Source organism: Rhinoraja longicauda, chromosome 4 (assembly GCF_053455715.1).
Source record: "Rhinoraja longicauda isolate Sanriku21f chromosome 4, sRhiLon1.1, whole genome shotgun sequence".
NCBI classification, from domain to species: Eukaryota; Metazoa; Chordata; class Chondrichthyes; order Rajiformes; family Arhynchobatidae; genus Rhinoraja; species Rhinoraja longicauda.
In genome coordinates, this window is record NC_135956.1 from 35,276,734 (window position 1) to 35,304,019 (window position 27,286).

Genomic DNA, 27,286 nt, shown 5'->3' on the forward strand with positions numbered 1-27,286 from the left:
GTCTAGCATCTCATTTTCAGAATAAATTGTAAGTTTCATTTGTATCGTTGGTTTGGTTTATTTAAAAAAATCACAGATAGAAACATAGAAAATTGGTGCAGGAGTAGGCCATTCAGCCCTTCGAGCCTGCACCGCCATTCAATATGATCATGGCTGATCATCCAACTCAGTATCCCGTACCTGCCTTCTCTCCATATCCCCTGATCCCTTTAGCCACAAGGGCCACATCTAACTCCCTCTTAAATATAGCCAATGAACTGGCCTCAACTACCTTCTGTGGCAGAGAATTCCACAGATTCACCACTCTCTGTGTGAAAAAAAACTTTCTCATCTCAGCCCTAAAAGACTTCCCCCTTATCCTTAAACTGTGACCCCTTGTTCTGGACTTCCTCAACATCGGGAACAATCTTCCTGCATGTAGCCGGTCCAACCCCTTAAGAATTTTGTAAGTTTCTTTAAGATCCCCCCTCAATCTTCTAAATTCCAGCGAGTACAAGCCGAGTCTATCCAGTCTTTCTTCATATGAAAGTCCTGCCATCCCAGGAATCAATCTGGTGAATCTTCTCTGTACTCCCTCTATGGCAAGAATATCTTTCCTCAGATTAGGAGACCAAAACTGTACGCAATACTCCAGGTGTGGTCTCACCAATGCCCTGTACAATTGCAGCAGAACCTCCCTGCTCCTATACTCAAACCCCCTCGCTATGAATGTCAACATACCATTCGCTTTCTTCACTGCCTGCTGCACCTGCATGCCTACTTTCAATGACTGGTGTACCACAACACCCAGGTCTCGTTGCATCTCCCCTTCTCCTAATCGGCCACCATTCAGGTAATAGTCTGCTTTCCTGTTCTTGCCACCAAAGTGGATAACCTCACATTTATCCACATTATACTGCATCTGCCATGCATTTGCCCACTCACCTAACCTATCCAAGTCACGTTGCAGCCTCCTAGTATCCTCCTCACAGCTAACACTGCCCCCCAGCTTCGTGTCATCCGCAAACTTGGAGATGTTGCATTCAATTCCCTCGTCCAAATCATTAATATGTTGATTTACACAGAGCTGTTTAACCAGATTGAAGGGTGTCGACCTGAAACGTCCCCAATCCTTCTTTCCAGAGATGCTGCCTGTCCCGCTGAGTTACTCCAGCGTTTTGTGTCTACCACTCACTTATTCTCTCTCTCACTTCTCACTCCATCATATTCACACACTCTCTCTCTCTCTCTCTCTCCTGCAGCTGAGCCGGAAGTAGCGTCACCCCGAGCCGGAGGTGACGCGACGGGCCGGCCGGCTATAAAGGCGCTGCCCGGGCCGCGGTCCCTCTTCCCGCTCGTTCTCCGGGTTCCGAGGTGTTCGGTTCTTCTTACTGAAGCTAAGGCCGAGTTTCACCCGGCAACTAGCACCGTCGAACCCCGCAACAAGCTCTACGCCATGGCATCTACATCCGAGCTCGCTTGTATATACAGCGCCCTGATACTGCACGACGACGAGGTTACCGTCACTGTGAGTGCGGGGCCGCTGCCGCCATTTTATGGAGGGAGGGAGGGAGTTAGGCGCCATCTTAGGTCCGCCTGGCGGAGGGGAGCGCACCCCCAAACGATCCCACCCGCGGCCGCTCCCCAATGGCCGACACCTGTGGTGGGTGGCACCCAGGCTCGGCGCTGGAGGGAGGCCGAGGCCTCACGCGTGGGGCTCCTGTGGCGTCGCTTCACGGCCTCGTGTGAGGTAAAGCCGGGGCTCCTCCGCCCCGCGGCCACGTTTTTCCTCATCTCAGCCCTAATTTAAGGTCGTTGCCTCCTGGGCCCCGCCATGGATTATGGAGCTGGAGCTGCACGGCAGGGTCGGGAAACAGACCCATGTCGTTCCCTTTAAACTCTCCTTGTGCCTTTCATGGAAGGACAAGAGCTAGGAGACACAAGATGCTCGACATTAAGTGGAGTGCAAGGTTTCCTGAGTCAGACAGAATCTCTGGAGAACATATCATGGATGGGGGAGTTTCAGGGCACGATTCTTGTTTCATACCGCACATCTCTAGTGTTTTAATGTCCACATCAAACCAGCAAGTGACTGTGGAACAACTTCACATCAGATGCACTTTATTGTCACGTATGCACTGCACAGTGACATTATGTTTGCATAGCTCACACGTGTACGGGTCGCCATTTACAAAAAGAAAAAGTGCACATGCTAAATGTACTTGAGCACCCCCCACCCCGGGTCCAGATTAGCCCCAGACTGCTGCCCTCACCAGCAAATTTATGTCCTCACAAGCACTTTTAAAAATTGCCATCTCTCCTAAATGAGCCGCTCTTCTGCGCTCTGCAATTTCCAAGTCTCCGATGTAAACATGGCATTTAAGAATTTGTATTGTTTAAGAGATGTTTGGACGGGTACATAAATAGGATAGGTTTAGAGGGCTGTGGGCTGAGCGTTGGCTATCCGTCTGCCTCAACAGATGCTATCTGACCTGACTGCCTGCACAAGATTGTTTGTTGCTGCAGATTGCAGCATCTGCATCAAGTATCTCTTGTTTTCATTTTCATGCTAAGGATGGTTGATAGTAAATTGTGAAATGACATTAAAGTAGTAGTGGACGGTGGAGATGGTTATCAAAAATTACAACAGAATATCAACGAGCTGGGCAAGTGGGCTGAAGAGTGGCTAATGGAGTTTAATGCAGATAATTGCAAGGTATTGTATTTTAAGAAGCCAAAAGCGAATAGCAGGGCTCTACGAAGTGTAGAGCAGAGGGATCTGTGAATACAGATACATTGTTCCCTGAAGGTGGTGTCGCAGGTAGTTGGGGTGGTGAAGGCGGCTTTTGGTACATTAGCCGTCATCAGTTATTTATTCACAAAGCGCTGGAGTAACTCAGCAGGTCGGGCAGCATCTCGGGAGAGAAGGAATGGGTGACTTTTCGGGTCGAGACCCTTCTTCAGACTGATGTCGGGGGGGGGGGGGGGGGGGGGGAACAAAGGAAGGATATAGGTGGAGACAGGAAGATAGAGGGAGATCTGGGAAGGAGGAGGGGAAGGGAGGGACAGAGGAACTATCTAAAGTTGGAGAAGTCGACGTTCATACCACCGGGCTGCAAACTACCCAGGCGAAATATGAGGTGCTGTTCCTCCAATTTCCGGTGGGCCTCACTATGGCACTGGAGGAGGCCCATGACAGAAAGGTCAGACTGGGAATGGGAGGGGGAGTTGAAGTGCTCGGCCACCGGGAGATCAGTTTGGTTAATGTGGACCGAGCGCAAGTGTTCAGCGAAGCGATCGCTGAGCCTGCGTTTGGTTTCGCCGATGTAAATAAGTTGGCATCTAGAGCAGCGGATGCAATAGATGAGGTTGGAGGAGGTGCAGGTGAACCTTTGTCTCACCTGGAAAGACTGTTTGGGTCCTTGGATGGAGTTGAGGGGGGAGGTAAAGGGACAGGTGTTGCATCTCGTGCCCGGGCACTTTCCCCTGCAATCGCACGAGATGCAACACCTGTCCCTTTACCTCCCCCCTCAACTCCATCCAAGGACCCAAACAGTCTTTCCAGCTGAGACAAAGGTTCACCTGCACCTCCTCTATAAGGGTGATCTTATAGAGGTGTATAAAACCCCGATGGGAATAAATAGGGTGAATGCACAGGTCGACTCAAAATGCTGGAGTAACTCAGCGGGACAGGCAGCATCTTTGGAGAGAAGGAATAGGTGATGTTTCAGGTCGAGACCCTTCTTCAGACTGAATGCACAGTGTCTTTTACCCAGCGTAGGGATGGCAAGAATCAGGGGTCATGGGTTTAACGTGAGAGGGGCAAGATTTTCACACTTGTATCTGGAATGAGCTGCTGGGCAAGGGGGAGTTGCAGTAAGTATAACAGCAGATAAGATACTTGGATAGGTAAATGGATCAGAAAAGTTCAGAGGGATATAGGTCAAATGTGGGCAAATGGGTAAGCGTGGTATGTTTCTTTGTAGGATTCCAGGTGTATTATCCACTGCCTGAGGTGGTAGAGAAGGAGAAATCCTGCCTCCCATTTTTTATGAAAGTATTTGAAAGAAGAGAAATATTTATAAAGTAATTGCAGGCTTGTGGTCTTATGTAAGTCGGTAACAATAGACAATAGGTGCAGGAGTAGGCCATTCAGCCCTTCGAGCCAGCACCGCCATTCAATGCGATCATGGCTGATCACTCTCAATCAGTACCCCGTTCCTGCCTTCTCCCCATATCCCCTCACTCCGCTATCCTTAAGAGCTTTATCCAGCTCTCTCTTGAAAGCATCCAACGAACTGGCCTCCACTGCCTTCTGAGGCAGAGAATTCCACAACTTCACCACCCTCTGACTGAAAAAGTTCTTCCTCATCTCCGTTCTAAATGGCCTACCCCTTATTCTTAAACTGTGGCCCCTTGTTCTGGACTCCCCCAACATTGGGAACATGTTATCTGCCTCTAATGTGTCCAATCCCCTAATTATCTTATATGTTTCAATAAGATCCCCCCTCATCCTTCTAAATTCCAGTGTATACAAGCCCAATCGCTCCAGCCTTTCAACATACGACAGTCCCGCCATTCCGGGAATTAACCTAGTGAACCTACGCTGCACGCCCTCCATAGCAAGAATATCCTTCCTCAAATTTGGAGACCAAAACTGCACACAGTACTCCAGGTGCGGTCTCACCAGGGCCCGGTACAACTGTAGAAGGACCTCTTTGCTCCTATACTCCACTCCTCTTGTTACGAAGGCCAACATTCCATTGGCTTTCTTCACTGCCTGCTGTACCTGCATGCTTCCTTTCATTGATTGATGCACTAGGACACCCAGATCTCGTTGAACTCCCCCTCCTCCTAACTTGACACCATTCAGATAATAATCTGCCTTTCTATTCTTACTTCCAAAGTGAATTACCTCACACTTATCTACATTAAACTGCATCTGCCATGTATCCGCCCACTCACACAACCTGTCCAAGTCACCCTGCAGCCTTATTGCATCTTCCTCACAATTCACACTACCCCCCAACTTAGTATCATCTGCAAATTTGCTAATGGTACTTTTAATCCCTTCGTCTAAGTCATTAATGTATATCGTAAATAGCTGGGGTCCCAGCACCGAACCTTGCGGTACCCCACTGGTCACTGCCTGCCATTCCGAAAGGGACCCATTTATCCCCACTCTTTGCTTTCTGTCTGTCAGTACCCTACCCCCAATCCACTTTTTTAAAACTTTGGTTTTCTGATTTATAAAGTTCCCTAGTCTCGAACTGTTTGTGTCATTTTGTGATTTGGCTCTAATATTTTATTAATTGTTCCTTTTTATTAATTTTATTAATTGTTCCTTTTCAGGAAGACAAACTCAATGCCCTCATCAGGACAGCTGGAGTTACTGTTGAGCCTTTTTGGCCCAGTCTCTTTGCTAAGGTAAGGTAACATTTGATAGTTTGTTCTATCAGCTATAGTAGGCAAATCAAAAATAAATTACACCCTACACCACAATTGTTGATTCTTTAGTTCCTGTCATGAATTGATTATTTGCTTAAGACTGAACTATCGTGATGTTTTTAAAGACTACCCCCTACTCCCAATTCCTCCGTCTACGCCGCATCTGCGCCCATGATGAGGTCTTCCATACCAGCTCATCTGAGATGTCCTCATTCTTTAGGGAAAGGGGGTTCCCCTCTTCCATTATAGATGAGGCTCACTAGGGTCTCCTCGATATCCTGCAGCTCTGCTCTTGCTCCCACTCCCCCAATCATAACAAGTACAGAGTCCCCCTTGTCTTCACCTTTAACCCCATCTGCTGCCGCATACAGCATATAATCTTCCAACATTTTTACCACCTCCAACGGGATCCCTCAACTAGCCACATCTTCCCATCTCCACTCCTTTCTGCTTTCCGCAGAGACCGTTCCCTCCACAACTCCCTGGTCAACTCGTCTCTTCCCACCCAAACCACCTCCTCCCCAAGTACTTTCCCCTGCAGCTGCAACACCTGTCCCTTTACCTCCCCCCTCGACTCCATCCAAGGACCCTGACAGTCTTTTCAGGTGAGGCAGAGGTTCACTTGCACCACCTCCAACCTCATCTACTGTTCCAGGTGCCAACTGCAAGACCAAGCGCAGGCTCGGCGATCGTTTCGCTGAACACCTCCGCTCAGTTCGACTTAACCTACCTGATCTCTCGGTTGCTCAGCACTTTTAACTCTCCCTCCCATTCCCAATCTGACCTTTCTGTCCTGGGCCTTCTCCATTGTTAGAGTGAGGCCCAGTGCAAATTGGGAGGAACCGCACCTTATATTTCACTTGGGTGGCTTATACCCCAGCGGAATGAACATTGACTTCTCTAACTTCAAATAGGCCTTGCTATCCCTCGCTCCATCCCCTTCTCAGTTCTCTCACCAGTCTTACTGTATCCAACTACATTCTATCTCTGTCCTGCCCACTCCCTTGACATCAGACCGAAGAAGGGTCTCGTCCCGAAACATCACCCATTCCTTCTCTCCAGAGATGCTGCCTATCCCACTGAGTTACTCCAGCATTTTATGTCTACCTATGATGTTTTTTTTAAATTTTAGAGATACAGCGCGGAAACAGGCCCTACGGCCCACCGGGTCCGCGCCGTCCAGCGATCCCCGCACATTAACACTATCCTACACACACTAGGGGCAATTTTTTAAACATTTGCCCAGCCAATTAACCTACATTACTGTACGTCTTTCGAGTGTGGGAGGAAACCGAAGATCTCGGAAAAAAACCCACGCAGGTCACGGGGAGAACATACAAACTCCATACAGTCGGCGCCCATAGCATTCGCTGTGAGGCAGCAACTCTGCCGCTGTGCCACCGTGGCTACAGTTTTTAAACTCTGGCCAACCATGTATCTAACTGTCTGCATTAGTACCGTGGCAGTGAAACCGTTTTTTTGCTTTCAACACTTATCTAAACGTTAATCAAAATTATTTTAACTTGACAGACCAGTTCAGTCAACATTATCTTGTTTATAGTGTCGGTTTCTAATTTTTTTTTGTTGCAAATGTGTCACCACTACATGCAAGAGATTTGTTCTGACAACAGGTGCAGGAGTAGGCCCTTCGAGCCAGCACCATCATTCAATGCGATCATGGCTGATCATTCTCTGTTGCCTCCAACTCTTTATACAGTGATCCTTATTACCGTTCTCTTTCTTCAAAGTTTTGGTCATCTGCCTTAATCTTTGTGGTTCAAGTCAAGTCAAGTTTATTTGTCACATACACATACACGATGTGCAGTGAAATGAAAGTGGCAATGCCTGTGGATTGTGCACAAAAAAGAATTACAGTTACAGCATATTAATAAAGTTACTATAGTGTAGACAAAATTTAGTTACTGGAGTTATAAAAGTTGACAGTCCTGATGGCCTGTGGGAAGAAACTCCGTCTCATCCTCTCCGTTTTCACAGCGTGACAGCGGAGGCGCTTGCCTGACCGTAGCATCTGGAACAGTCCGTTACTGGGTGACAGGGGTCCCTCATAATCTTACTTGCTCTGGATCTGTATGATTTATTGATGGCGCCGACTCATGCCCAGAGCCATAGTCTGGATCTTGTGCAATATACATCACAAGAAAATTGGAAATGTGAATTAAATCAAAACAGGCAATCTTGTTCATTGTGGAGATAAGGAACTGCAGATAGACACAAAGTGCTGGAGTAACTCAGTGGGTCAGGCAGCATCTCTGGAGAAAAAGAGGGGTGACATTTTGTGTCGGGACCCTTTTACTGAAGAAGGATCCTGATCTGAAATGTTACCAATCCATTTTCTCTAGAGATGCCGCCTGACCTGATGAGTTACTCCAGCACTTTGTGTCTATCTTCAATATAATCCAGCATCTACAGTTCCTTCCTATACAGGAACTGCAGATCCTGGCTTACAATTTTAAAAAAAAGGTGCTGGAGTAACTCCGGTTCAGGCAGCATCTCCAATAGGCATCATTTCTGATTGGGACCAAACTTCAGACTCCTGACCTGAAACAACACTTATCCATTCCCTCCAGAGATGTTGCCTGACCCGAGTTACTCCAGCACTTTGTGTAGTTTCCTGTTTTGTATTTGACACCAGATTTGTATTTTAAGTAATATTGTGCCCTTGCTTCACTGGACTTGCCATGTGTAATGTTTTTCAGGCCTTGGCAAACATTGACATCAACAGTCTGATCTGCAACGTTGGTTCTGGTGGTGGTGGTGGTGGTGGTGGAGCTGGCAGCACTTCTGCTCCTGCAACTGCTGCCACTGTTGCTCCTGCTGCTGGTGAGTACTTTAACCAACCACTTTAATGCAAGGATGAGTTCTCATTTGGATAACCGTAATTTAGAACCAAACTAATTTATTCCTTGCACTACTGTTTGGTTTGGAGCCAGGGTGTGTTTGCTTCAAACATGTTAAGCATTGATATAAATGGGGTGAAATTGGTTTTTGTCTATTGATAATGGCAGTTTGTATCCAGGAACTGAAGTTACTTTTCTCTTGCAGTAGAAGAGAAAAAGGAAGAGAAGAAACAAGAAGAATCTGAAGAGTCCGATGATGACATGGGCTTTGGTCTGTTTGATTAAAAGTGCCATGAAAGATTTGTTAAAAATAAAAATTGCACATGTATTTTTATTTTTGGGTTACAATAAATAAATGGGTCTGCTGTCCCAGGCATACATATGTATGAAGTTATTAAGAAAGTTGCTGAGTCTATGTGTGGTCTTGCTGATGTACAGGAGACTACATTGGGAACATCCGATGCTGTAGATGAGGTTAGAGGTAGGGTGTGTAAACCTCTTTCTCACTTCAAGGGTCCCTGACTGAAGGAGGTATAGGGACAAGTAAAGGCACATCCAAGTGCAGGTACAATGGGCAGTGAAGAAAGCAAATGGCATGTTGGTGTATATAGCGAGAGGATTTGAGTTTAGGAGAAAGGAGGTCCTGGTGAGACTGCACTTGGACTATTGTGCGCAGTTTTGGTCTCCTAATTTCAGAAAGGATATTCTTCCTACTGAGGGAGTGCAGCGTAGGTTCACCAGATTAATTCCCATGATGGCGGGATTGACATGATGAAAGAATAGATCGACTGGGCTTGTATTCACTAGAATTTAGAAGGATGAGAGGGGATCTTACAGAAACATAAACCTCTCAAGGGATTGGACAGGCTCGATGCAGGAAAAATGTTCCTGATTATTGGAGTCCAGAACCAGGGGTCACAGTTTAAGAATAAGGGATAGGACATTTAGGCATGAGATGAGGAAAAGCTTTCACCCGGAGAGTTGTGAATCTGGAAGTCTCTGCCAGTGGAGACTCAAGAGAGAGTTGGATATAGGGCTAAGGGGAGAAAAGCAAGAACAGGGTACTGATTTTGGGTGGTCAGGCTGAAGGGCATACTCCTGCATCTATTTTCTGTTTCTAAATGTCCTGTGGTTGTAGGGAAAAGTACCTGATGAGTATCAGGGACTGGTCTCGGCATGGTGGAAAGAGGAAGATGGAAGTGGTGGTGGATCATATTGGAGGTGACATAAATGTTGGATGCAGAGACTAGTGGGATAAAAGGTGAGGACCAGGGGTTCCTTATCCTGTCTGGGGAGGAGAGCAGACTGGAGAGAACCCGGTGTTCTCCCAGACAGAATGAGAAAGGTTCTTTCACCCCACCAACTTCTGTAACCAGCATTATAAGAAAATAACTGCAGATGCTGGTACAAATCGATTTATTCACAAAATGCTGGAGTAACTCAGCAAGTCAGGCAGCATCTCAGGAGAGAAGGAATGGGTGACGTTTCGGGTCGAGACCCTTCTTCAGACTGATGTCAGGGGGGGCGGGACAAAAGAAGGATATAGGTGTAGACAGGAAGATAGAGGGATATCTGGGAAGGAGGAGGGGAAGAGAGGGACAGAGGAACTATCTAAAGTTGGAGAAGTGGATGTTCATACCACTGGGCTGCAAACTGCCCAGGCGAAAAATTAGGTGCTGTTCCTCCAATTTCCGGCGGGCCTCACTGGCACTGGAGGAGGCCCATGACAGAAAGGTCAGACTGGGAATGGGAGGGGGAGTTGAAGTGCTCGGCCACCAGGAGATCAGTTTGGTTAATGCGGGCCGAGCCTGCGCTTGGTTTCGCCGATGTAAATGAGTTGACATCTAGAGCAGTGGATGCAATAGATGAGGTTGGAGGAGGTGCAGGTGAACCTTTGTCTCACCTGGAAAGACTAGGTCCTTCGATGGAGTCGATGTAGCGGAGGTAGAGTTCGGGGATGGGGCCAGTGTACGTCTGGAACAGGGATTGTTCGACGTACCCGACAAAGAGACAGGCGTAGCTAGGGCCCATGCGAGTGCCCATAGCTACGCCTCTGGTTTGGAGGAAGTGGGAGGAGTCAAAGGAGAAATTGTTGAGGGTAAAAACCAGCTCTGCTAGGCGGAGGAGAGTGTTGGTCGATGGGGATTGGCTGGTTCTACGGTCGAGGAAGAAACGGAGGGCTTTGAGACCATCCTTGTGGGGATGGAAGTGTAGAGTGACTACATCCATGGTGAAGATGAGGGAGTGGGGGCCTGGGAACCGGAAGTTGTTGAGGAGATGGAGAGCGTGTGAGGTGTCTTGGACGTAGGTGGGGAGTGATTTAACCAGGGGCGATAGAATGGAGTCGAGGTAGGTAGAGATAAGTTCGGTGGGGCATGAGCAGGCAGAGACAATGGGTCTGCCGGGACAGTTCTGTTTGTGGATTTTGGGTAGGAGGTAACCAGCATGTTCTGTAGTCAGGATTGAACCTATGTCTCTTGCGCTGAAAGGCTTCCAACTCTACCGCTATGCTGCCATTAATCTGTTTATACCTCAGAATACACTAGTAACTGTCCAAATACAGATGTTATCCCCACTAGCCTACATTTCAAGGCATTTCCTTGCAGCCCTTCTCAAAAAGGCACAACATTTGGCACCCCACCCCTATTTAATGATTCATAAATCTCAGCCAGGGCACCTGTGATTTACTTTCCAGCATAGACACAAAACGCTCGAGTTACTCGGGGACAGGCAGCATCTCTGGAGATGGAATGGGTGACATTTTGGGTCAAGACTCTCGAGACATCTCGACCTGAAATGTCACCCATTCCTTCTCTGCAGAAATGCTGCTTGTCCTGCTTAGTTTTGTGTCTATCTTCAGTGTAAATGAGCATCTGCAGTTTCTTCCTACACATTTCCTCTTGGGTGTAGTCAGCAGGAACACCAGCAACTTCCCACGTACTACAGGAGGAGCATTGGACCAATTTACCTGCCATTCCCACTGCAACTGAAACAAGAAGAAGAAAGAAATTGAGACACACACAAGAGCTCATTACTAACAGATGATAGTGGAACTATTATGTGAAATTTAGCTCATCTTATCATAGGAAATATTAAATATTGGAAAAATTGTAGATTATAAAACATCTCTTAAAATTCTGTTCCAGTTGCCTTGGTACTCCAATACTGTATTAGGTATTGAGACAATCTCTAATGCACTGAAACCCCAGTAAGTACCACAAGATGGCGCTTGTGTCCTGTTGAGAGAAAAAGTGAACAAAAACTAGAAGCAGGCCATCCAACCCCTTGTACTTGCTCCACCTTTCAAAAAGATCAATAATTTTTTTACCTCAGCATCACTCACCTCATTTCCCTCAATAGCCAATAAAAGTCTAATATATTTCTTGATGTAGTGACTTGCCACTGTAAGGCAGCAACTCTCAGGTACAGGATTTCAAAGAGACTACTGTGTGAAAAGTTTTCTTCTCATCTTGTTCCTTTGGAGGATAAGACAGTCCCGAGACAAATGCATGCAACGATGTAATGACACAAGATTTGTCCGAAGATCAAACTCTGCAAGAATTGTGTACTTCAAAGTTTTTTTTAAAGAAAAGGCACAATCCTATCTGCTTTTTTCCCTTCAGATTACAGGTCTGGTCTCCTGAGCCCTCTCCAATGCCAGCACATCCTTCCTCAGATGTTGGGCCAAAAGTATTGCGAATATTAAAAGTGTCAGGTAGCATCTGTAAAGAGAAGGCAGCACAGTGTCGCAGAGCTAGAGTTGCTGCTTTACAATGGCAAGAGACCTAAGATTGATCCTGACTACAGGTTCTATCTGCATGGGTTTTCTCTGTGCTCCGATTTCCTCCCACACTCTAAAGATCTAGAGATTTGTAGGTTAATTGTAAATTTTCCTTAGCGTGCAGGACAGTGCGAGTGTACGGGGCGATTGCTGGTCGGCACGGATCTGTGGGCCGAAGGGCCTGCTTCCATGCTGTATCTCTAAAGCCGAAACAGTGTTAAGATTTTTGGAGGTTGACTCTTCATCCTGAAATGTTGACTCTTGTCACTCCAGTGATGTTGATTTTCAGACAAAACCTTTTTTAATTTCATATTTTCAGCGTCTGCAGAAATTGCTGGAAACACTCGAAAGGTCAGCAGCATCTGTTGAAAGAGAAAGAGTAATCATGATCATACTTTATTAGCCAAGTATGTTTTGCAACATACAAGGAATTTCATTTACCATACAGTCATACCAATAAAAAGCAACAAGGCACACAGAATACATTTTACCATAAACATCCACCACAGTGTCTCCTCCACATTCCTCACTGCTGGGCGATCGGATCCCGGGTTGGGGCTTGTCAAATGTCCTGCGACTTTGGAGCTTCCCGACATCAGTCTCTTTCCGAGACTGCGAGCTCCTCGATGTTGGAATCTGCAGGCCAAAGTTGGAGCGTCGATCCCAGGCAAGGGATCGCAGGCTCCGATGGTAAGTCCACAGCCTCGCGGTGGGGCTCAAAGTCATTCTCGAGCAAGGAGATACCGGAGATACGAGTGACCGGAGATACGACCTGGAAAACAATTGCATCTCCGGCAAAGTGAGAGATTGAAAAAGGTTTCCCCCACCCCATACATAAAACAAACCAGAGGACATTAACACAAACGTAAAACACACTAAAAATAACAAAAGAGACGAAAAGACAGACAGACTGTTGGCGAGGTTGAACATCCTTTATCAGAACTGGGAAAGAGAAAATAATTTACAATGAGAATGAGGAATGGATAGGATAAAAGGAATATCACCGAAACTAGGGTTGTTGAGATGACAAACCTATCTCTGCACAAATGTCAATACCCACATCACCATCTTCGCCATTAAAAAGCATTTTCTTTTTTTTAACATAATAATAGAATTCTTCCCATCTTATTCTTAAAGCTCATTTCCTCAGTTACCAAGATGCAGCATCTGTTGCCTTTGAGTAGTTTGTAAACACAAAATCTAATAGTTTGTTAAATCAAATCCTTTGTATTATGAAAGTATCATTTAGGCTTTATCCCAAATGCTAATGTTAATTACAGCAAGTTCCTTTGTCTTGGATCGACCTAGATGGATGAGGGATGTTGATGGTTGTGCAGTGATAAGATTACATAACCGTGGAGAATCAAATTCATTGTCAGATTCTACCAAGCATTTTCATTTAACATGATGGAGTTTAAGACCACAAGGAACTCTTAATTAAAACCAGTTATAGAAATTTAATGCATTATTTACCCTTCACCTTAATCATGCCCATTAATTGATGGCACTAACCAATTTGAAAAACAAATTAAAAAAAAATTGTACATGCTTTTATAAATGAATTAAATTTGAATGAACTTAATGAAAGAAACTATTTTCTACTTGCCATTTTGCGACATGAACCCACCTGAAGTGAGCAGATTTCCAGTTTCAGTGAGAGTGCTGTGATAAAATCTGAGTATACCAGAAATAGAATATGTATTAGGAGATTTTGGCTGTCATTGTCCACCAATATGCAGTGATATTCTTTTTATTTAAAACCAATAAAAAATGTTTCACTATTCTAAGGGAATGAGTTTTAATTAAAAATGTGATCTTGTCATGTAAACATTGCTCTGCATGGTCCACGTTATCAATTTATAAGAAAACAGTAACTTTTCTCTATGATACAGTCCATCGGTGATGAGAAAATAAATATAAGATTGCTTTTAATGTCAACCCATTAATGTCTTTTCAAACTATACATTCCACTATGAGGCCAATTTTCCTACATAAAGGACATGCTTCTTTTGTTTTATTCATACAAAAAGTTTAATCTTCAGTTCCCTTAAAGAAATATAAATAGACTCCAAGGCAAGGATCCAACTTTCCACTCTGCAGGGCTGAACATTTTCACAGTCCCAGCCTACCCAGGCCCACTGCTTTGACATTCACGATCAGAAAGTTATATTGCACATTAATTTTTAAAGCTGAATGAAGTGTGCTAAAGACGTAGACACGATCACTGTTTTCAGCAATACCATTTGGTATTCTCTTTCTGAAAGGATGGTGGAGGCAGATTTATTAAAAACTTTGAAAAGGAAATTGAATAAACGGCTTAAGGGAGAAATACATGAGATAAACAGTTTTTTACAAAGGCCTGGCACAGGCACAACAGTCTGAACAATCGCCCCCTGTGTTGCACGATTCTATAGAACAAACATGCATTTGGAAACACAGCAAATCTTAATCATCACAAAATTAAAGTAACCAGATTCACTATTTCAGTTGTTCCTCATTCCAGATTAGACATTTAGGATAAAATTCCTCAATGACTTTTCACAAATAATGTACAATATTAAAGATAACAAATAGATATAAAGAAAATGAGATGCAATCAGGTAGTATTAAAATACTTAATAGGAATAACAGTTAGTAAAGTATTATAATAGTTAATTGCAGTTAATTCCTGCAATTAATATACTTTTACACAGTTGCATCAGTTTTTCCCTACCAGATGTATGTTCTCTGATTTACTCACACATGCTTCACCCCAATTTATTCTCTAACACCTTAATTCATTTCTAATTCTGCTGCAGCCACTCATCTGAATACTACATTTTATATCCTACTTCATTCCACCTTTTTTATAAAAACCATTATCAGATTTTTTAAATGTTTCTCGTCATACCGCTACCTTCTCGAACTGGAGGCCTGTGACTAGTGGTGTTCCTCGGGGTTCGGTGCTGAGGCCTTTATTGTTTGTCATCTATATCAATGATTTGGATGAGAACATACATGGCGAGATTAGCAAATTTGCAGATGATACAAAAGTGAGTGGTTTGGCAGATAGTGAAGATGGTTGTGAAGGATTGCAGCAGGACCTTGATCGATTGGGCTGAGGGATGGTTGATGGAATTTAATGCAGAGAAATGTGAGGTGTTGCATTTTGGGAAGTCTAACATGGGCAGGACCTACACAGTGAACGGTACGGCTCTGGGTAGTGTTGTAGAGCAGAGGGATCTCGGAGTGCACGTGCCTGGCTCCTTGAAGGTGGAGTCGCAGGTAGATCAGGTGGTCAAAATGGCTTTTGGCACACTGGCCTTCTTCAGCCAGAGTATTGAGTTTAGAAGTTTGGAGGTCATGTTGCAGTTGTATAAAACGTTGGTGAGGCCGCATTGTGCATTATTGAGGGGTATTGTAAGAAAATAACTGCAGATACTGGTACAAATCGAAGGTATTTATTCACAAAATGCTGGAGTTGACCTGCTGAGTTACTCCAGAATTTTGTGAATAAATACCTTTGATTGAGGAGTATTGTGTTCAGTTCTGGGCATCGTGTTATAGGAAAGATGTTGTCAAGCTGGAAAGGGTACAGAGAAGATTTACGAGGATGTTGCCAGGACTAGAGGGTCTGAGCTATAGGCAAAGGTTGAGTAGGACGGGACTCTACTCCTTGGAGCGCAGGAGAATGAGGGGTGATCTTTAAGAAGTGTATAAGATCATGAGAGGAATAGATCAGGTAGATGCAGAGTCTCCTGCCCAGAGTAGGTGAATCAAGAACCAGAGGACATAGATTTAAGGTGAAGGGAAAAATATTTAATAGGAATCTGAGGGGTAACTTTTTCACACAAAGGGTGGTGGAACAAGCTTCCAGAGGAGGAAGTTGAGGCAGGGACTATCCCAACATTTAAGAAACAGTTAGACAGGTACACGGATAGGACAGGTTTGGAGGGATATGGACCAAATGTGGGCAGGTGGGATTAGAGTAGTTGGGACATGTTGGCCGGTGTGGGCAAGTTGGGCCGACACTGCACACTATCACACTTTGACTAACCTATTTAATATGTTGGTTGATCAGTTCATCTACCCTAGAATCGTCCTTTCTTCAATTTTTTTTTCTTTTTCATTTGATGAACACATCACCTTGCGTGGGGATGTTCACGATGGTGAGCATGGTAGCTGGAACGTACGGCATCACTTGTTAAGAAATAGATGTCAACGTGATGTCCCGCCTTAGGTTATCACACCTCACGATTGCCATCACAAAACAGCTATTTGATGCACCATAACAGTAAGCCCATCTCAGAAGTAATGCATCGACCACAAACCTCATGGGAAAATGCACAGTACTATGAACAGCTCTACCTAAATGAAGCCTGACTTTGCATTTCCTTTTTGCGCACAATCCCAGCAGCTCTGTAAAGTTAGCGGTGAGCTATATTCTTGAGCGGTCGCAGTCACCAGCTTTGCTTGGTGGGGTTATACAATTTTGACCCATAGAGAAAGGAGAGATGCTTGTTGGGGTTGTAAGTGTGTGACTTGGAAAGAAACTATAGTTTTTGGAATTGCTGCGGTGCATCCTGGATAACACATGTAACGTCCGATGAAATAGCAGTGATGAAGGGGTTTGTTTTCGTACTAGAGGATAGAATCCCAATAAAAGATGTCCTTTCTCCTGTCAGGTATTGTTCACTGTTGGTGTTGGAATTGCACTTATTAATAACTGAAGTGTTTTTAATCTCACAAGCTCCCTCGATTGCAACCTACATGGAGGTTTAAAATGTAAAACTCTTGTAATTGTGGAGTTGGTGGGCTGCCAGTTATTATAACTCATGTGGTCCTTTTCAAGCTCGATCTTGTGGCACTTTGCTGGTCTTGCTAATGATTCGTCCCTCCTCTGGTGCCAATCAAATTGTATATTTTGTGTTTCCTTACGTTTAGAAGATTGATGCATCAGGGTGTTTAAAGTGAAAGAAAGTATTTGAAAGGGAGATGCCAAGAAATTACATCGCCAGGTGGGACAATTCAGAATAAGAGGGCTCTTTAAGTCCAAATATTTTGGGAAATAAAATATTTCTCTGAGGATTGAGTTTTTGGCTCTCTTCAAAGACTTGTGAATTTGTAGGCTAATTGGCCTCTGTGAAATTTCCACGACTGTGTATGGAGTGGATTAGAAAGCGGGATAACATTGAACTGGTGTGAATGGGTGAGCGATGGTCAGCGTGGACTCAGTAGACCAAAGGGCCTGTTTCTGTGCTGTATTTTAAAATAAAAGATTAAAAAGTGACGAGTAAAGATTAGCAAATGGAGCAGATGTACAAATTAGCCATAATGTAACTCAATGGCTGAATAAATGGTTTACTGTGCAGTTCTGTCTCTACATTAAATTATGAAAAAGGACAAAGAAGGCCAATTAAGTGAAGCGTTATGCTGACGTCATGTACGAATCATCCCATAAAGCCTGGATTTGTTCAAAGCAGCAGCACGGTTAGAAAGTTGTTGAAGCCAGACTTCAGTATATGCATGTTCAATTACGTAACATTTAAAAGGTTGCAAAGGAATTGTATCGAAGCCTTTACTTAAATTGCACAAGATAAAGAGAAACAAAGGTAAGAGAGACAAATGGTAATTTGGGATATGCAAATGTGATTAATCTTAAGCTTTAGTTATTGCTGGTAAGGTTGCATTTACTGGCTAAGCGAACATTAAGAGGCAACCACATTGGAACTGCACCAAATGCTGAGCAAAGTCACTTCCTTGTCGATAAAAAGCAAGTTGAATTTTTACACTTTTGTGGCCACTGGCGTTGATGCCAGCTCGGGTTGCTTGTTTGTCCAAAATACAAATTATAATTAAAGATAAAAACAGAGTGCCGGTGCAGAAAACATTACAAGCTTGAACTTCTTGTTAACACCTTTTTAATAGGTCAAATAACTGTACAGTTCATTATATTCTTCCTGAGAATAATTTATATCCCAAAATGAAGGAGGGAGTTCCAGAGAAAAGCAATAACATATGGGAAATTAAAAATAAATGTACCATGCCTGCATACTACACTGTTCCCAACAAACTCCTAGACAAGCCAGAAACATGATGGTCATGAACTATTTTGTTTTTAATCGTCATCACGGCTTTCATTTTAAATAACTAAAAAATGAAATTAAACAATGGTAGAAGAAATATTAATACACAACACTCGATTTTGCCACATCAGCAAATGCAGGACAATCTGTTCCAGGTTTTCTCTAAACAACTAGCATGTACTTCTGGTCAAAGGAAGGTTCAGTCTCAGCACTATTCTACATGCTAGTTTTAAACCAACACTTCAGTGTGTCTTTGAAATATAGGAGCACCTCCATTCATAAGAGATGGAGGAACAAGAAACTTTTTTTTTGTTACATTAAATGACTTCAGTCTGAAAATATAACATCTTTGTTCAAATCCTGGTTGACGTATTGCAGCTAAATATTGGTCTGTTTCTATTCAGTGAGAAAAGTTCCAGTCCGGAGTTTCAGCACTGTGCAGCAAGAATTCTCAGCCCTGAGGTGTCCCAGAATCCTTGATATTATAGCACATTCTTGGCTTTTATACATTGTAGATATATAAAGTTTTTTTTTGGCTCTTTGTGACTCCATGTGCTGGTTACAGATTTGATCACATGATCATTTCAAGACCCTGCCCACACTGGCCCAATGCAGATTCCAGAGAGCTAGAGGGGTCTTGGCTGACCTCCGATCATTTTCAGTCTGGCTTGGTCAATAACATCCAGCAGATTTTTGGCATCCACAGCCAATGCATGTGCAGCTGTTAACATCTGTTTCTTGTATTCATGCTGGAGAGTTGTCATCACATATTGTTGGGCTAGCTTCATTTTACCGATCAATTCCGCTAGATCAGAATTCAACAGCTTTTGTGCCATCTCGATCTATAAAAGAATATAATTAACGGCTAGCACAATAAAATACATTGAAAAGTGGTAATCTATGATTGTCATATAGAGTCATATGGCACGGAAACAGGCCCTTTGGCCCAACTTGCCCACGCCGACCAACATGCCTCATTTACACTAGTCCCACCTGCCAACGTTTGGTCCATATCCCTCTAAACCTACTCTATCTGTACCTATCTGCTTCTTAAATGTTGCGATAGTACCTGCCTCAACTACTTCCTCTGGCAGCTCGCTCCATGTACCCACCGCCCTCTGCGTAAAAATGTTACCCCACAGGATCCTATTAAATCTTTCCCCCCTCACATGAAACAAAGTTATAGAATCTATAATTTATCACTGTAGTAACCTGCCAATGAGCAATTGCATTAAGCTGTACTTAGCTAAATTAAAAAACTTCTGCAATTACACATTCATCATTTAATGTTAATACTGATTAACCAGTATTAAAAAAAAGGATGTGTAGGAAAAAAAAGGAAACAATTTGCAATAAAAAGGTAAAAATACAAGAATGAAAAATACAAAAAGTCAGATACAAGAATGATACTTCTTCAGGTGATGATTTAAAAAAAAATCTATGCTTGCAAGTTTATTTTTCATATTGGTTAAAAAAATTGTGAAAATCTTCCTAGAAAAATGGCATTCCCAATTTATACGGTTATTGAAACATGAGTCTGCCAATCCCACCAGTCAAAGTATGGGTGTTAGTGTTTCCATTTGCTATGTTAGGTAATAAAAGACACCATGCTGGAGTAAATCAGCAGGTCAGGCAGCATCCCCGGAAAACAAGCACGGGTAACTTTCGGGTTGGGATCCTTCTTCAGACCCTTCTTGAAATGTTATCAGTTGGGCATGTATTTAAAGAAAGAGTTTCCATTGTGAATAGGCAGAAGAATATACAACGAATAAAGCTGGTAAGAACCGAGTGCTGATGTATTACGTATCTCACAGAAACTCACTCATCGCTTGAGTATGACTAATTAAAGAGTTTCTTTGTAAATGAAAATTAATTGATCAAGTATGATTATTTATCTGCTCACCTCTCTGTGGGTACTCGCTGGGAGAGACGGAATGGTTTCATCGACTGTAGCCAATAACGTTCTTAATGCCAAACCAACTTCCTGAGAATATATTAATCAGAATTAGTGCGCAGTTTATAATGGACGGTTTGCTACATATCATGAACAGCAAAAGTCTCCACTTAATTATGTTTCAAATTTAATGAACCTGAGTGACGCTTGGCAAAAATATTTAAACATTTGATTGATTGACTTGTTACACACTCAAATATTTTATTTAAAAAATATTATATAAATTCTATTCCTTGTTTTGAGCATTGATATAAATTCTTCATTGACCAGGTGAGCTTGTAAGGCACAATGCTTCTATTTTTTATGGTCATAAGCTAACCTTAAGAGTTGTTTTCATCTAATTTTCAGAATGGAATTATGATTTGACAATATGTTAGCACAAATTAACCCACTATTCGGGGAAGCATCATAAAACTGCCAAAGCTGTTTGATTTACAGAAATGAAAAAAGACTCAAAATAACCTCAGTAATTTCATGATATCCTCAAAATTTTCATGAGAGCAATTTTCATGAACATATTAATGATGGTATATTATAAAAAATTAGTCTGAAATGCAATGCTTGGAGATTTGGAAACTAGATGGCCTTTTGATCTGTAATTATAAGTCAGCTCCCTGCCAAACATAATAATAATAATAATAAGAAGCATTTATTTTATATAGCGCTTTACCAGGTGCTCAAAGCGCTTTACAAAAACAATCATAACATAAAAACAAACAGACAAACTGTCCTGACGGAGAAGCGGCATATACCATTATTTGGTATATACATATACCATTATTTGGATTTATAATCTCCCTTCGGCTATGACTGGAAAGAATATATTGGAAAATGCCTGTAAATATATATTAGACCGTCACAGTAGTACTGAGTTATATGCATCATATTCCTCAGCCAAATTATCTTTACTTATTCTTCCTATAATTACTTCAACTCTCTTCAATACACTCTGATGATGTGCTTAATTCCCAGGGAATTTTTACTTAATTTTTTTAAAATATGCTTGTACTATTTTCATTTGAGTACAGTAAGTTTGCCTGCTTTATATAATTGGATTTTGCTTTATCCGTGACTGGAAGTTTCATTACAGTGAGTTTCATTCATCAGTCTTGCTTTGATTTGGGCCATTGTCTATTCTTTTCTACCAAACCATCATTCTTGTTCGTATTTTTTCCAAGAGGTAATGAATGAACCAGGATCACAAATCCAAAAATGTTCATTACATTAGATATAAAACATTACTCACTTTCACCATTGGTATGTACTCCTCTGGAGGTGCTGGTTGGATTTTGCTGGACATCTCTATCACTGCTTTCACCAAACCAGTCACATTTTCATATACTTTGTCATTGGAGCGGTCCAAGTTAGCTGTAGGAGGAGGGCTTATTTCTTGTGGCTGGATCTGGATTTTAAGAGTCTGTTGGTTAGCACTATGCTATTCACATTTTTTTCAAATTAAAAAAAGGAATATTAATGAGTCAGAGAGAAATCTTACTTTAGACACACAAGTAACAAAGATGTCATAGTATATATTAGACCAGATATTTGCCAGCTGTTAGCCGCACTTTATTTCTAAACAATGCCACACTGTTTAGTGCCCTTTGCGACATTTGTATACATTAGTACTAAGGCTGAATGATTTGTACCAAAACTGCTGCACATGCCATCAACAGCAAATTTAAAAAAAAAAAAATGTGATGCATTGTAAATAATAGCATCATGATTTAAGGCTGTAATTTAGCAATGGATTTAATTGAATATTCTCCAATGCTGTTCATATACTCTCTCAGTGAGATTACTATTGATCTCAAGAATCCATTCCTCTCAAAATACCCATTCATTTGAGAAAGTGCATGTCTTTGGTAATAAATGAATGCCAAGCGTTTCAAGACATGAAAATGACACCAAACATACCCAATACTATTTTCTAATTAAAGATCTATTGCAAGTTAACTAAAATTTTGATGCAGAAATCAGTTGCCATATCTTTTGATGCTGGGAAACAGAAACTGCATTGTTGAACTGAAGCAGAACATCGCTTTTAATCCTTTTCCTCCGAAATTGAATCAAAATTATAACTTTATAAAATTAAAAAAGTATCTCTGAAAATTGTAGAGCTATATAAGCTTAAATAATTTTCTTGTACCATCATCTTAAAACAAAATCTGAATTTAGAAACATTAGATATATTGAGCATTTTATTTATAAAAGATTAAGCAGGATGGAAAACATTATGATCAACTAAAAAATAATTCCAAACAATATATTTTAGAAACATTTGAATAAAGGAAAAACAAAAAAAAATCCCAACATTTCTCTCTCAAATACTCCTTTGAAAAGTTTTCTAAAGTTAGAATTGTTTATAGCTAGTGCCATTTATGACACTCACCATTACATAAAAACTCAAAAATTAGAGCTGAAAAAACTCATACACATTTTTTGGCAGATAGAGATGCCATTAATGTAAAGTTATAATCTTGGAATTGAATTCCTGCAACATTTTCTAATTTATGCATAGCAGAATCAGTGGAGAGGAAGCATTCTTCTGATCTCTGCCAATTGTGTGCTTCATCTCCAATCATCAAGCAGTTACCAACAGTTATGGCAATAATGAGTGTAAATGAGTTTTTAAAAAACGGGAAAATACTGCACTCTTTCACAGCTGTACCTGTTTGGTAATGGCTGATGATTGTTTAATGATCTGTACAACTTTTACTGGACACATACAGAACTCTGAAGAGAGATTTGTTTGACAACTTCATGCAGAAACATATGAAACAGTATATGAAAAGAAACAATTATTTTTGGTTGGTTACTGTAATATGCAAATGGAAAGACAAAATGCAGGTAAGTTAAAAAGCACTATACCAAATAAAACAAACTTATATATCATCAGCAAAAAAAAGGATGTGTTTTAGTGTAGCTAGTATTTTGACCCATCTATTCATTAATTAATTACATGCATAAGAAATGGTGAAGTAAAAGTGGAACAACTTATTTATTAGTTGAGAAATTAGCAAATGTCCAAATCAAACGTCTAAAGTTCTGCAGTGGAACAGTAACAGAGGGTGCAGCAAAGTATTCATTACCCCAAGTTCATTCAGGAGCCGACTGAATCTCATACTAGTAAATGAATCGACTAACAATTCACCAAAACAAGTCCACAGGGTATTTTACCTTCTAATTAATTAAAAAAATAAATTATAAAATGTTAGTCGAGAGGCAACCACAATCACATTCAAATAATTACATGTGCTTGTTAGGTACATAACAAATAGTTGGTAAATTATCAAAATGAAGGTGACTAGAAAAGGGAGCAACTTTTTCTGCAAAATCAGGACCACTAATGATCCATCATTAAAGTTAAATTTCCATGTTTTTCTCCCGTGTAAAAATCATTAGTTAAATTAATTTTGCAGTGTAATATGGTCTGTGGAATGTCAAAAGTATTTGGGAATTATATATATTTTTGCTGCATCACATGCATGTTTATACAGTGGCAAAAAGATGATACAGAGATTATTCAAAAATGTTGTGTCCATGTCAAAGTAAGGAAGTATTCATTGCTTGAAAATCTGAGAATTGAAAATATTATGCCTTGCACTTTTTTTTGGCTTCAACTAGTCTATTGTGGAAATTCTGGAAAAGTAAATAAGATCATGAAGTTGGTTGGCTTTAGTCTTTTTCCTCTTGCAGTCGTCCAATCAGATCAATTTTCCTACATTAGCAGAATACTAAATCTACTTGGATGTGGAGGAAATGACCAAGAAATAGATTGGTGATGACAAATAATTTCTATATTATAATTTTGTTTATAGACAAGAAGAAGCTCTTTATATAGACATGAAGCAAGACAGCGATGGTTCCACACAGAGTATCTGATGAGAAAGTGGCAAAGGCAAAGTTTAGACAATCACCTGAGAAATGTTTTAACTCAAAAGGTTATCTATTGATCTGTGAAATTTGAAATAGAAGGGTGAATGCACAGTGAATTAACACATAACGTTGTATAGCAGAACCAAATAATTGTGTGCTTACTGGTGGTTAATTACTGAAATAAATTATAACATACTTTCTTTGTGGTTTTCCTTATTTTGTCCATGGCTAATCTTCTCATGTATGAGATGTGCAAAACTTACGTAACCAACAATTTACCATACTAATCAAATTGTCACACCCATTTTGAACAAGGGCAGACGTTTCTCTATTTGCAATGAACGCAAAGAAAAATTGAGCCAAACAGATTATAGTGTGATAATCTTCTATGGTTGCATCAGCAGCCATAAAGTGTTAATTCCACTTAGAACATGACAAGTAGTAATCATAAAATGCAGTAAATTTCAGCCTTGAGATCACAATCGTATGAAGATGTTTTCTATTAATTTGTAACATAATGGATTCAAACTTCAAATTTTATAATTTGAAATTTTTTCATTTAAAAATTCTTCTTTGGTTCTATAAAGCCATATTATAGCAGCTATAAAAAAGAATTTGCTGGACACCATTATACATTATTAACTGAAATAAGTAGAGCAGCACAGATAGAGTTGCTGCCTTACAGCGCCACAGACTTGGGTTTGATCCTGACTACGGGTGCAATCTGTATGGAGTTTGTACGTTCTCCCTGTGACCGCGTGGATTTTCTCTGGGTGCTCTGCTTTCCTCCCATATTCCAAAGATGTGCTGGTTTGTAGGTTAATTGGCTTCTGTAAATTGCCCTCGTGTGTAGGATAGAACTAGTGCATGGGGATCGCTGGTCGGCGTGGACTCAGTGGGCCAAAGGTGCAGTTTCTACGCTGTATCTCTAAACTAAATGAAAGTATTGCCATCTTGCGGTCTAACCATTGGGAATGCAATTCCTGAAAATTTGATGGAAGTAGTTTTAGTAATAATTTTCAAAAGATAAGTGGATATACTGTGCAAGACGGAACTGCAGATGCTGGTTTAAACCGAAGATAGACACAGAAAGCTGGGGTAACTCAGCGGGACAGGCAGCATCTCTGGAGAGAAGGTATGGGTGACGTTTCGGGTCGAGACCCTTCTTCAGACTCGTTAGGAGTAAGGGAAATGAGAGATATAGATGGTGATGTGGAGAGATAAAGAACAATGAATGAAAGATATGCAAAAAAGTAACAATGATAAAGGAAACAGGCCATTGTTAGCTGTTAGTGGGGTGAAAAGAAGCAGCTAGTGTGATTTGGGTGGAGGAGGGATAGGAGAGGGAATGCCGGGGCTAACTGAAGTGAGAGAAATCAATATTCATAGCTGCCCAAACGAAATATGAGATGCTGTTCCTCCAATTTGCATTTACCCTCACTCTGACAATGGAGGAGACCTAGGACTGTGTCGATCTGTGTAGAAACATAGAAACATAGAAAATAGGTGCAGGAGTAGGCCATTCGGCCCTTCGAGCCTGCACCGCCATTCAATATGATCATGGCTGATCATTCAGCTCAGTAGCCTGTACCTGCCTTCTCTCCATACCCCCTGATCCCTTTAGCAAAAAGGGCCACATCTAACTCCCTCTTAAATATAGCCAATGAACTGGCCTCAACTACCTTCTGTGGCAGAGAATTCCACAGACTCACCACTCTCTGTGTGAAGAAATGTTTTCTCATCTCGGTCCTAAAAGACTTCCCCCTTATCCTTAAGCTGTGACCCCTGGTTCTGGACTCCCCCAACATCGGGAACAATCTTCCCGCATCTAGCCTCTCCAACCCCTTAAGAATTTTATATGTTTCTATAAGATCCCCCCTCAGCCTTCTAAATTCCAGCGAGTACAAGCCCAGTCTATCTAGTCTTTCCTCATATGTAAGTCCCGCCATCCCAGGGATCAATCTGGTGAACCTTCTCTGTACTCCCTCTAAGACAAGAACGTCTTTCCTCAGATTAGGAGACCAAAACTGCACACAATACTCCAGGTGCGGTCTCACCAAGGCCCTGTACAACTGCAGCAGAACCTCCCTGCTCCTAAACTCAAATCCTCTTGCTATGAATGCCAACATACCATTCGCTTTCTTCACTGCCTGCTGCACCTGCATGCTTGCTTTCAATGACTGGTGCACCATGACACCCAGGTCACGTTGCATCTCCCCTTCTCCCAATCGGTCACCATTCAGGTAATACTCTGCTTTCCTGTTCTTGCCGCCAAAGTGGATAACCTCACATTTATCCACATTATATTACATCTGCCATGCATTTGCCCACTCGCCTAATCTATCCAAGTCACTCTGCAGCCTCCTAGCATCCTCCTCGCAGCTAACACTGCCACCCAGCTTCGTGTCATCCGCAAACTTAGAGATGTTGCATTCAATTCCCTCGTCCAAATCATTAATATACACTGTAAATAACTGGGGTCCCAGCACTGAGCCTTGCGGTACCCCACTAGTCACTGCCTGCCATTCCGAAAAGGACCCGTTTATTCCTACTCTTTGCTTCCTGTCCGCCAACCAATTTTCTATCCACCTCAACACTGAACCCTCAATACCGTGTGCTTTAAGTTTGTACACCAATCTCCTATGTGTAGGCACAAAAAGCTGGAGTAACTCAGCGGGACAGGCAGCATCTCTGGAGAGAAGGAATGAGTGACATTTTGGGTCGAGACTCTTCTTCAGACTGGTTAGGGATAAGGGAAATGACAGATATAGATGGTGATGTGGAGAGATAAAGAACAATGAATGAAAGACATGCAAAAAATTAACGATGATAAAGGAAACAGGCTTTGTAAGCTGCTTGTAGGGTCTGTGTAAGAATGGGAAGGAGAGTTAAAGTGTCCGGCAGTCGGGAGATCAGGTAGGTTCAGGCGGGCTGAGCGAAGGTGTTCCGCGAAATGATCGCCCAGTCTGTGTTTGGTTTTGCCGATGTATAAGAGTCCACATCATGAACAACAGATACAGCAGATGAGGTTGGAGGAGGCGCAAGTGAACCTCTGCATAACCTGAAAGGACTGTTGGGGTCCCTGGACAGAGTCGAGGGAGGAGGTAAAGGGACAGGTGTTGCATCTTCTGCGGTTGCAGAGGAATGTACCTGGGGAGGGGGTGGTTTGGGCGGGAAGGGATGAGTTAACCAGGGAGTTGCGGAGGGAATGGTCTCTGCGGAAGGCGGAAAGGGGTGCAGATGGGAAAATGTGGTTAGTGGTGGGATTCCGTTGGAGGTGGCGGAAATTTCGGAGGATTAGATGTTGTATGTGATGGCTGATGGA

The 27,286-nt window shown here is 42.1% G+C and overlaps 2 protein-coding genes across 27 annotated transcripts in view; one reads left to right on the forward strand and one right to left on the reverse strand.

Annotated features, from left to right (window-relative positions):
* Positions 1-1,285: 1,285 nt before the first annotated feature.
* Positions 1,286-8,663, forward strand: rplp1 (ribosomal protein lateral stalk subunit P1). Of its 2 annotated transcripts, none has more exons than XM_078398595.1 (4): positions 1,286-1,507; positions 5,332-5,406; positions 8,145-8,268; positions 8,494-8,663. In XM_078398595.1, exons 1-4 carry the CDS (start codon positions 1,436-1,438, stop codon positions 8,568-8,570), a joined length of 348 nt encoding a protein of 115 aa, XP_078254721.1. In that variant the 5' UTR covers positions 1,286-1,435; the 3' UTR covers positions 8,571-8,663. The 2 variants fall into 2 exon arrangements, with proteins under 2 accessions (XP_078254721.1, XP_078254720.1); XM_078398594.1 differs by having other exon boundaries at positions 1,289-1,507; positions 8,491-8,663.
* Positions 8,664-17,949: 9,286 nt separating this feature from the next.
* LOC144592691 (focal adhesion kinase 1) overlaps positions 17,950-27,286 on the reverse strand; it is a 359,949-nt gene continuing 350,612 nt past the window's right edge. For all 25 annotated transcript variants that reach the window (XM_078397517.1, XM_078397532.1, XM_078397534.1 and 22 more), the window contains 3 exons: positions 21,332-21,487; positions 20,035-20,115; positions 17,950-18,973 (listed from right to left, as the gene is read on the reverse strand). In XM_078397517.1, the coding sequence (XP_078253643.1) occupies positions 18,758-18,973; positions 20,035-20,115; positions 21,332-21,487 (453 nt within the window). In that variant the 3' untranslated portion in view covers positions 17,950-18,757. The remainder of the gene's footprint in view (positions 18,974-20,034; positions 20,116-21,331; positions 21,488-27,286) is intronic.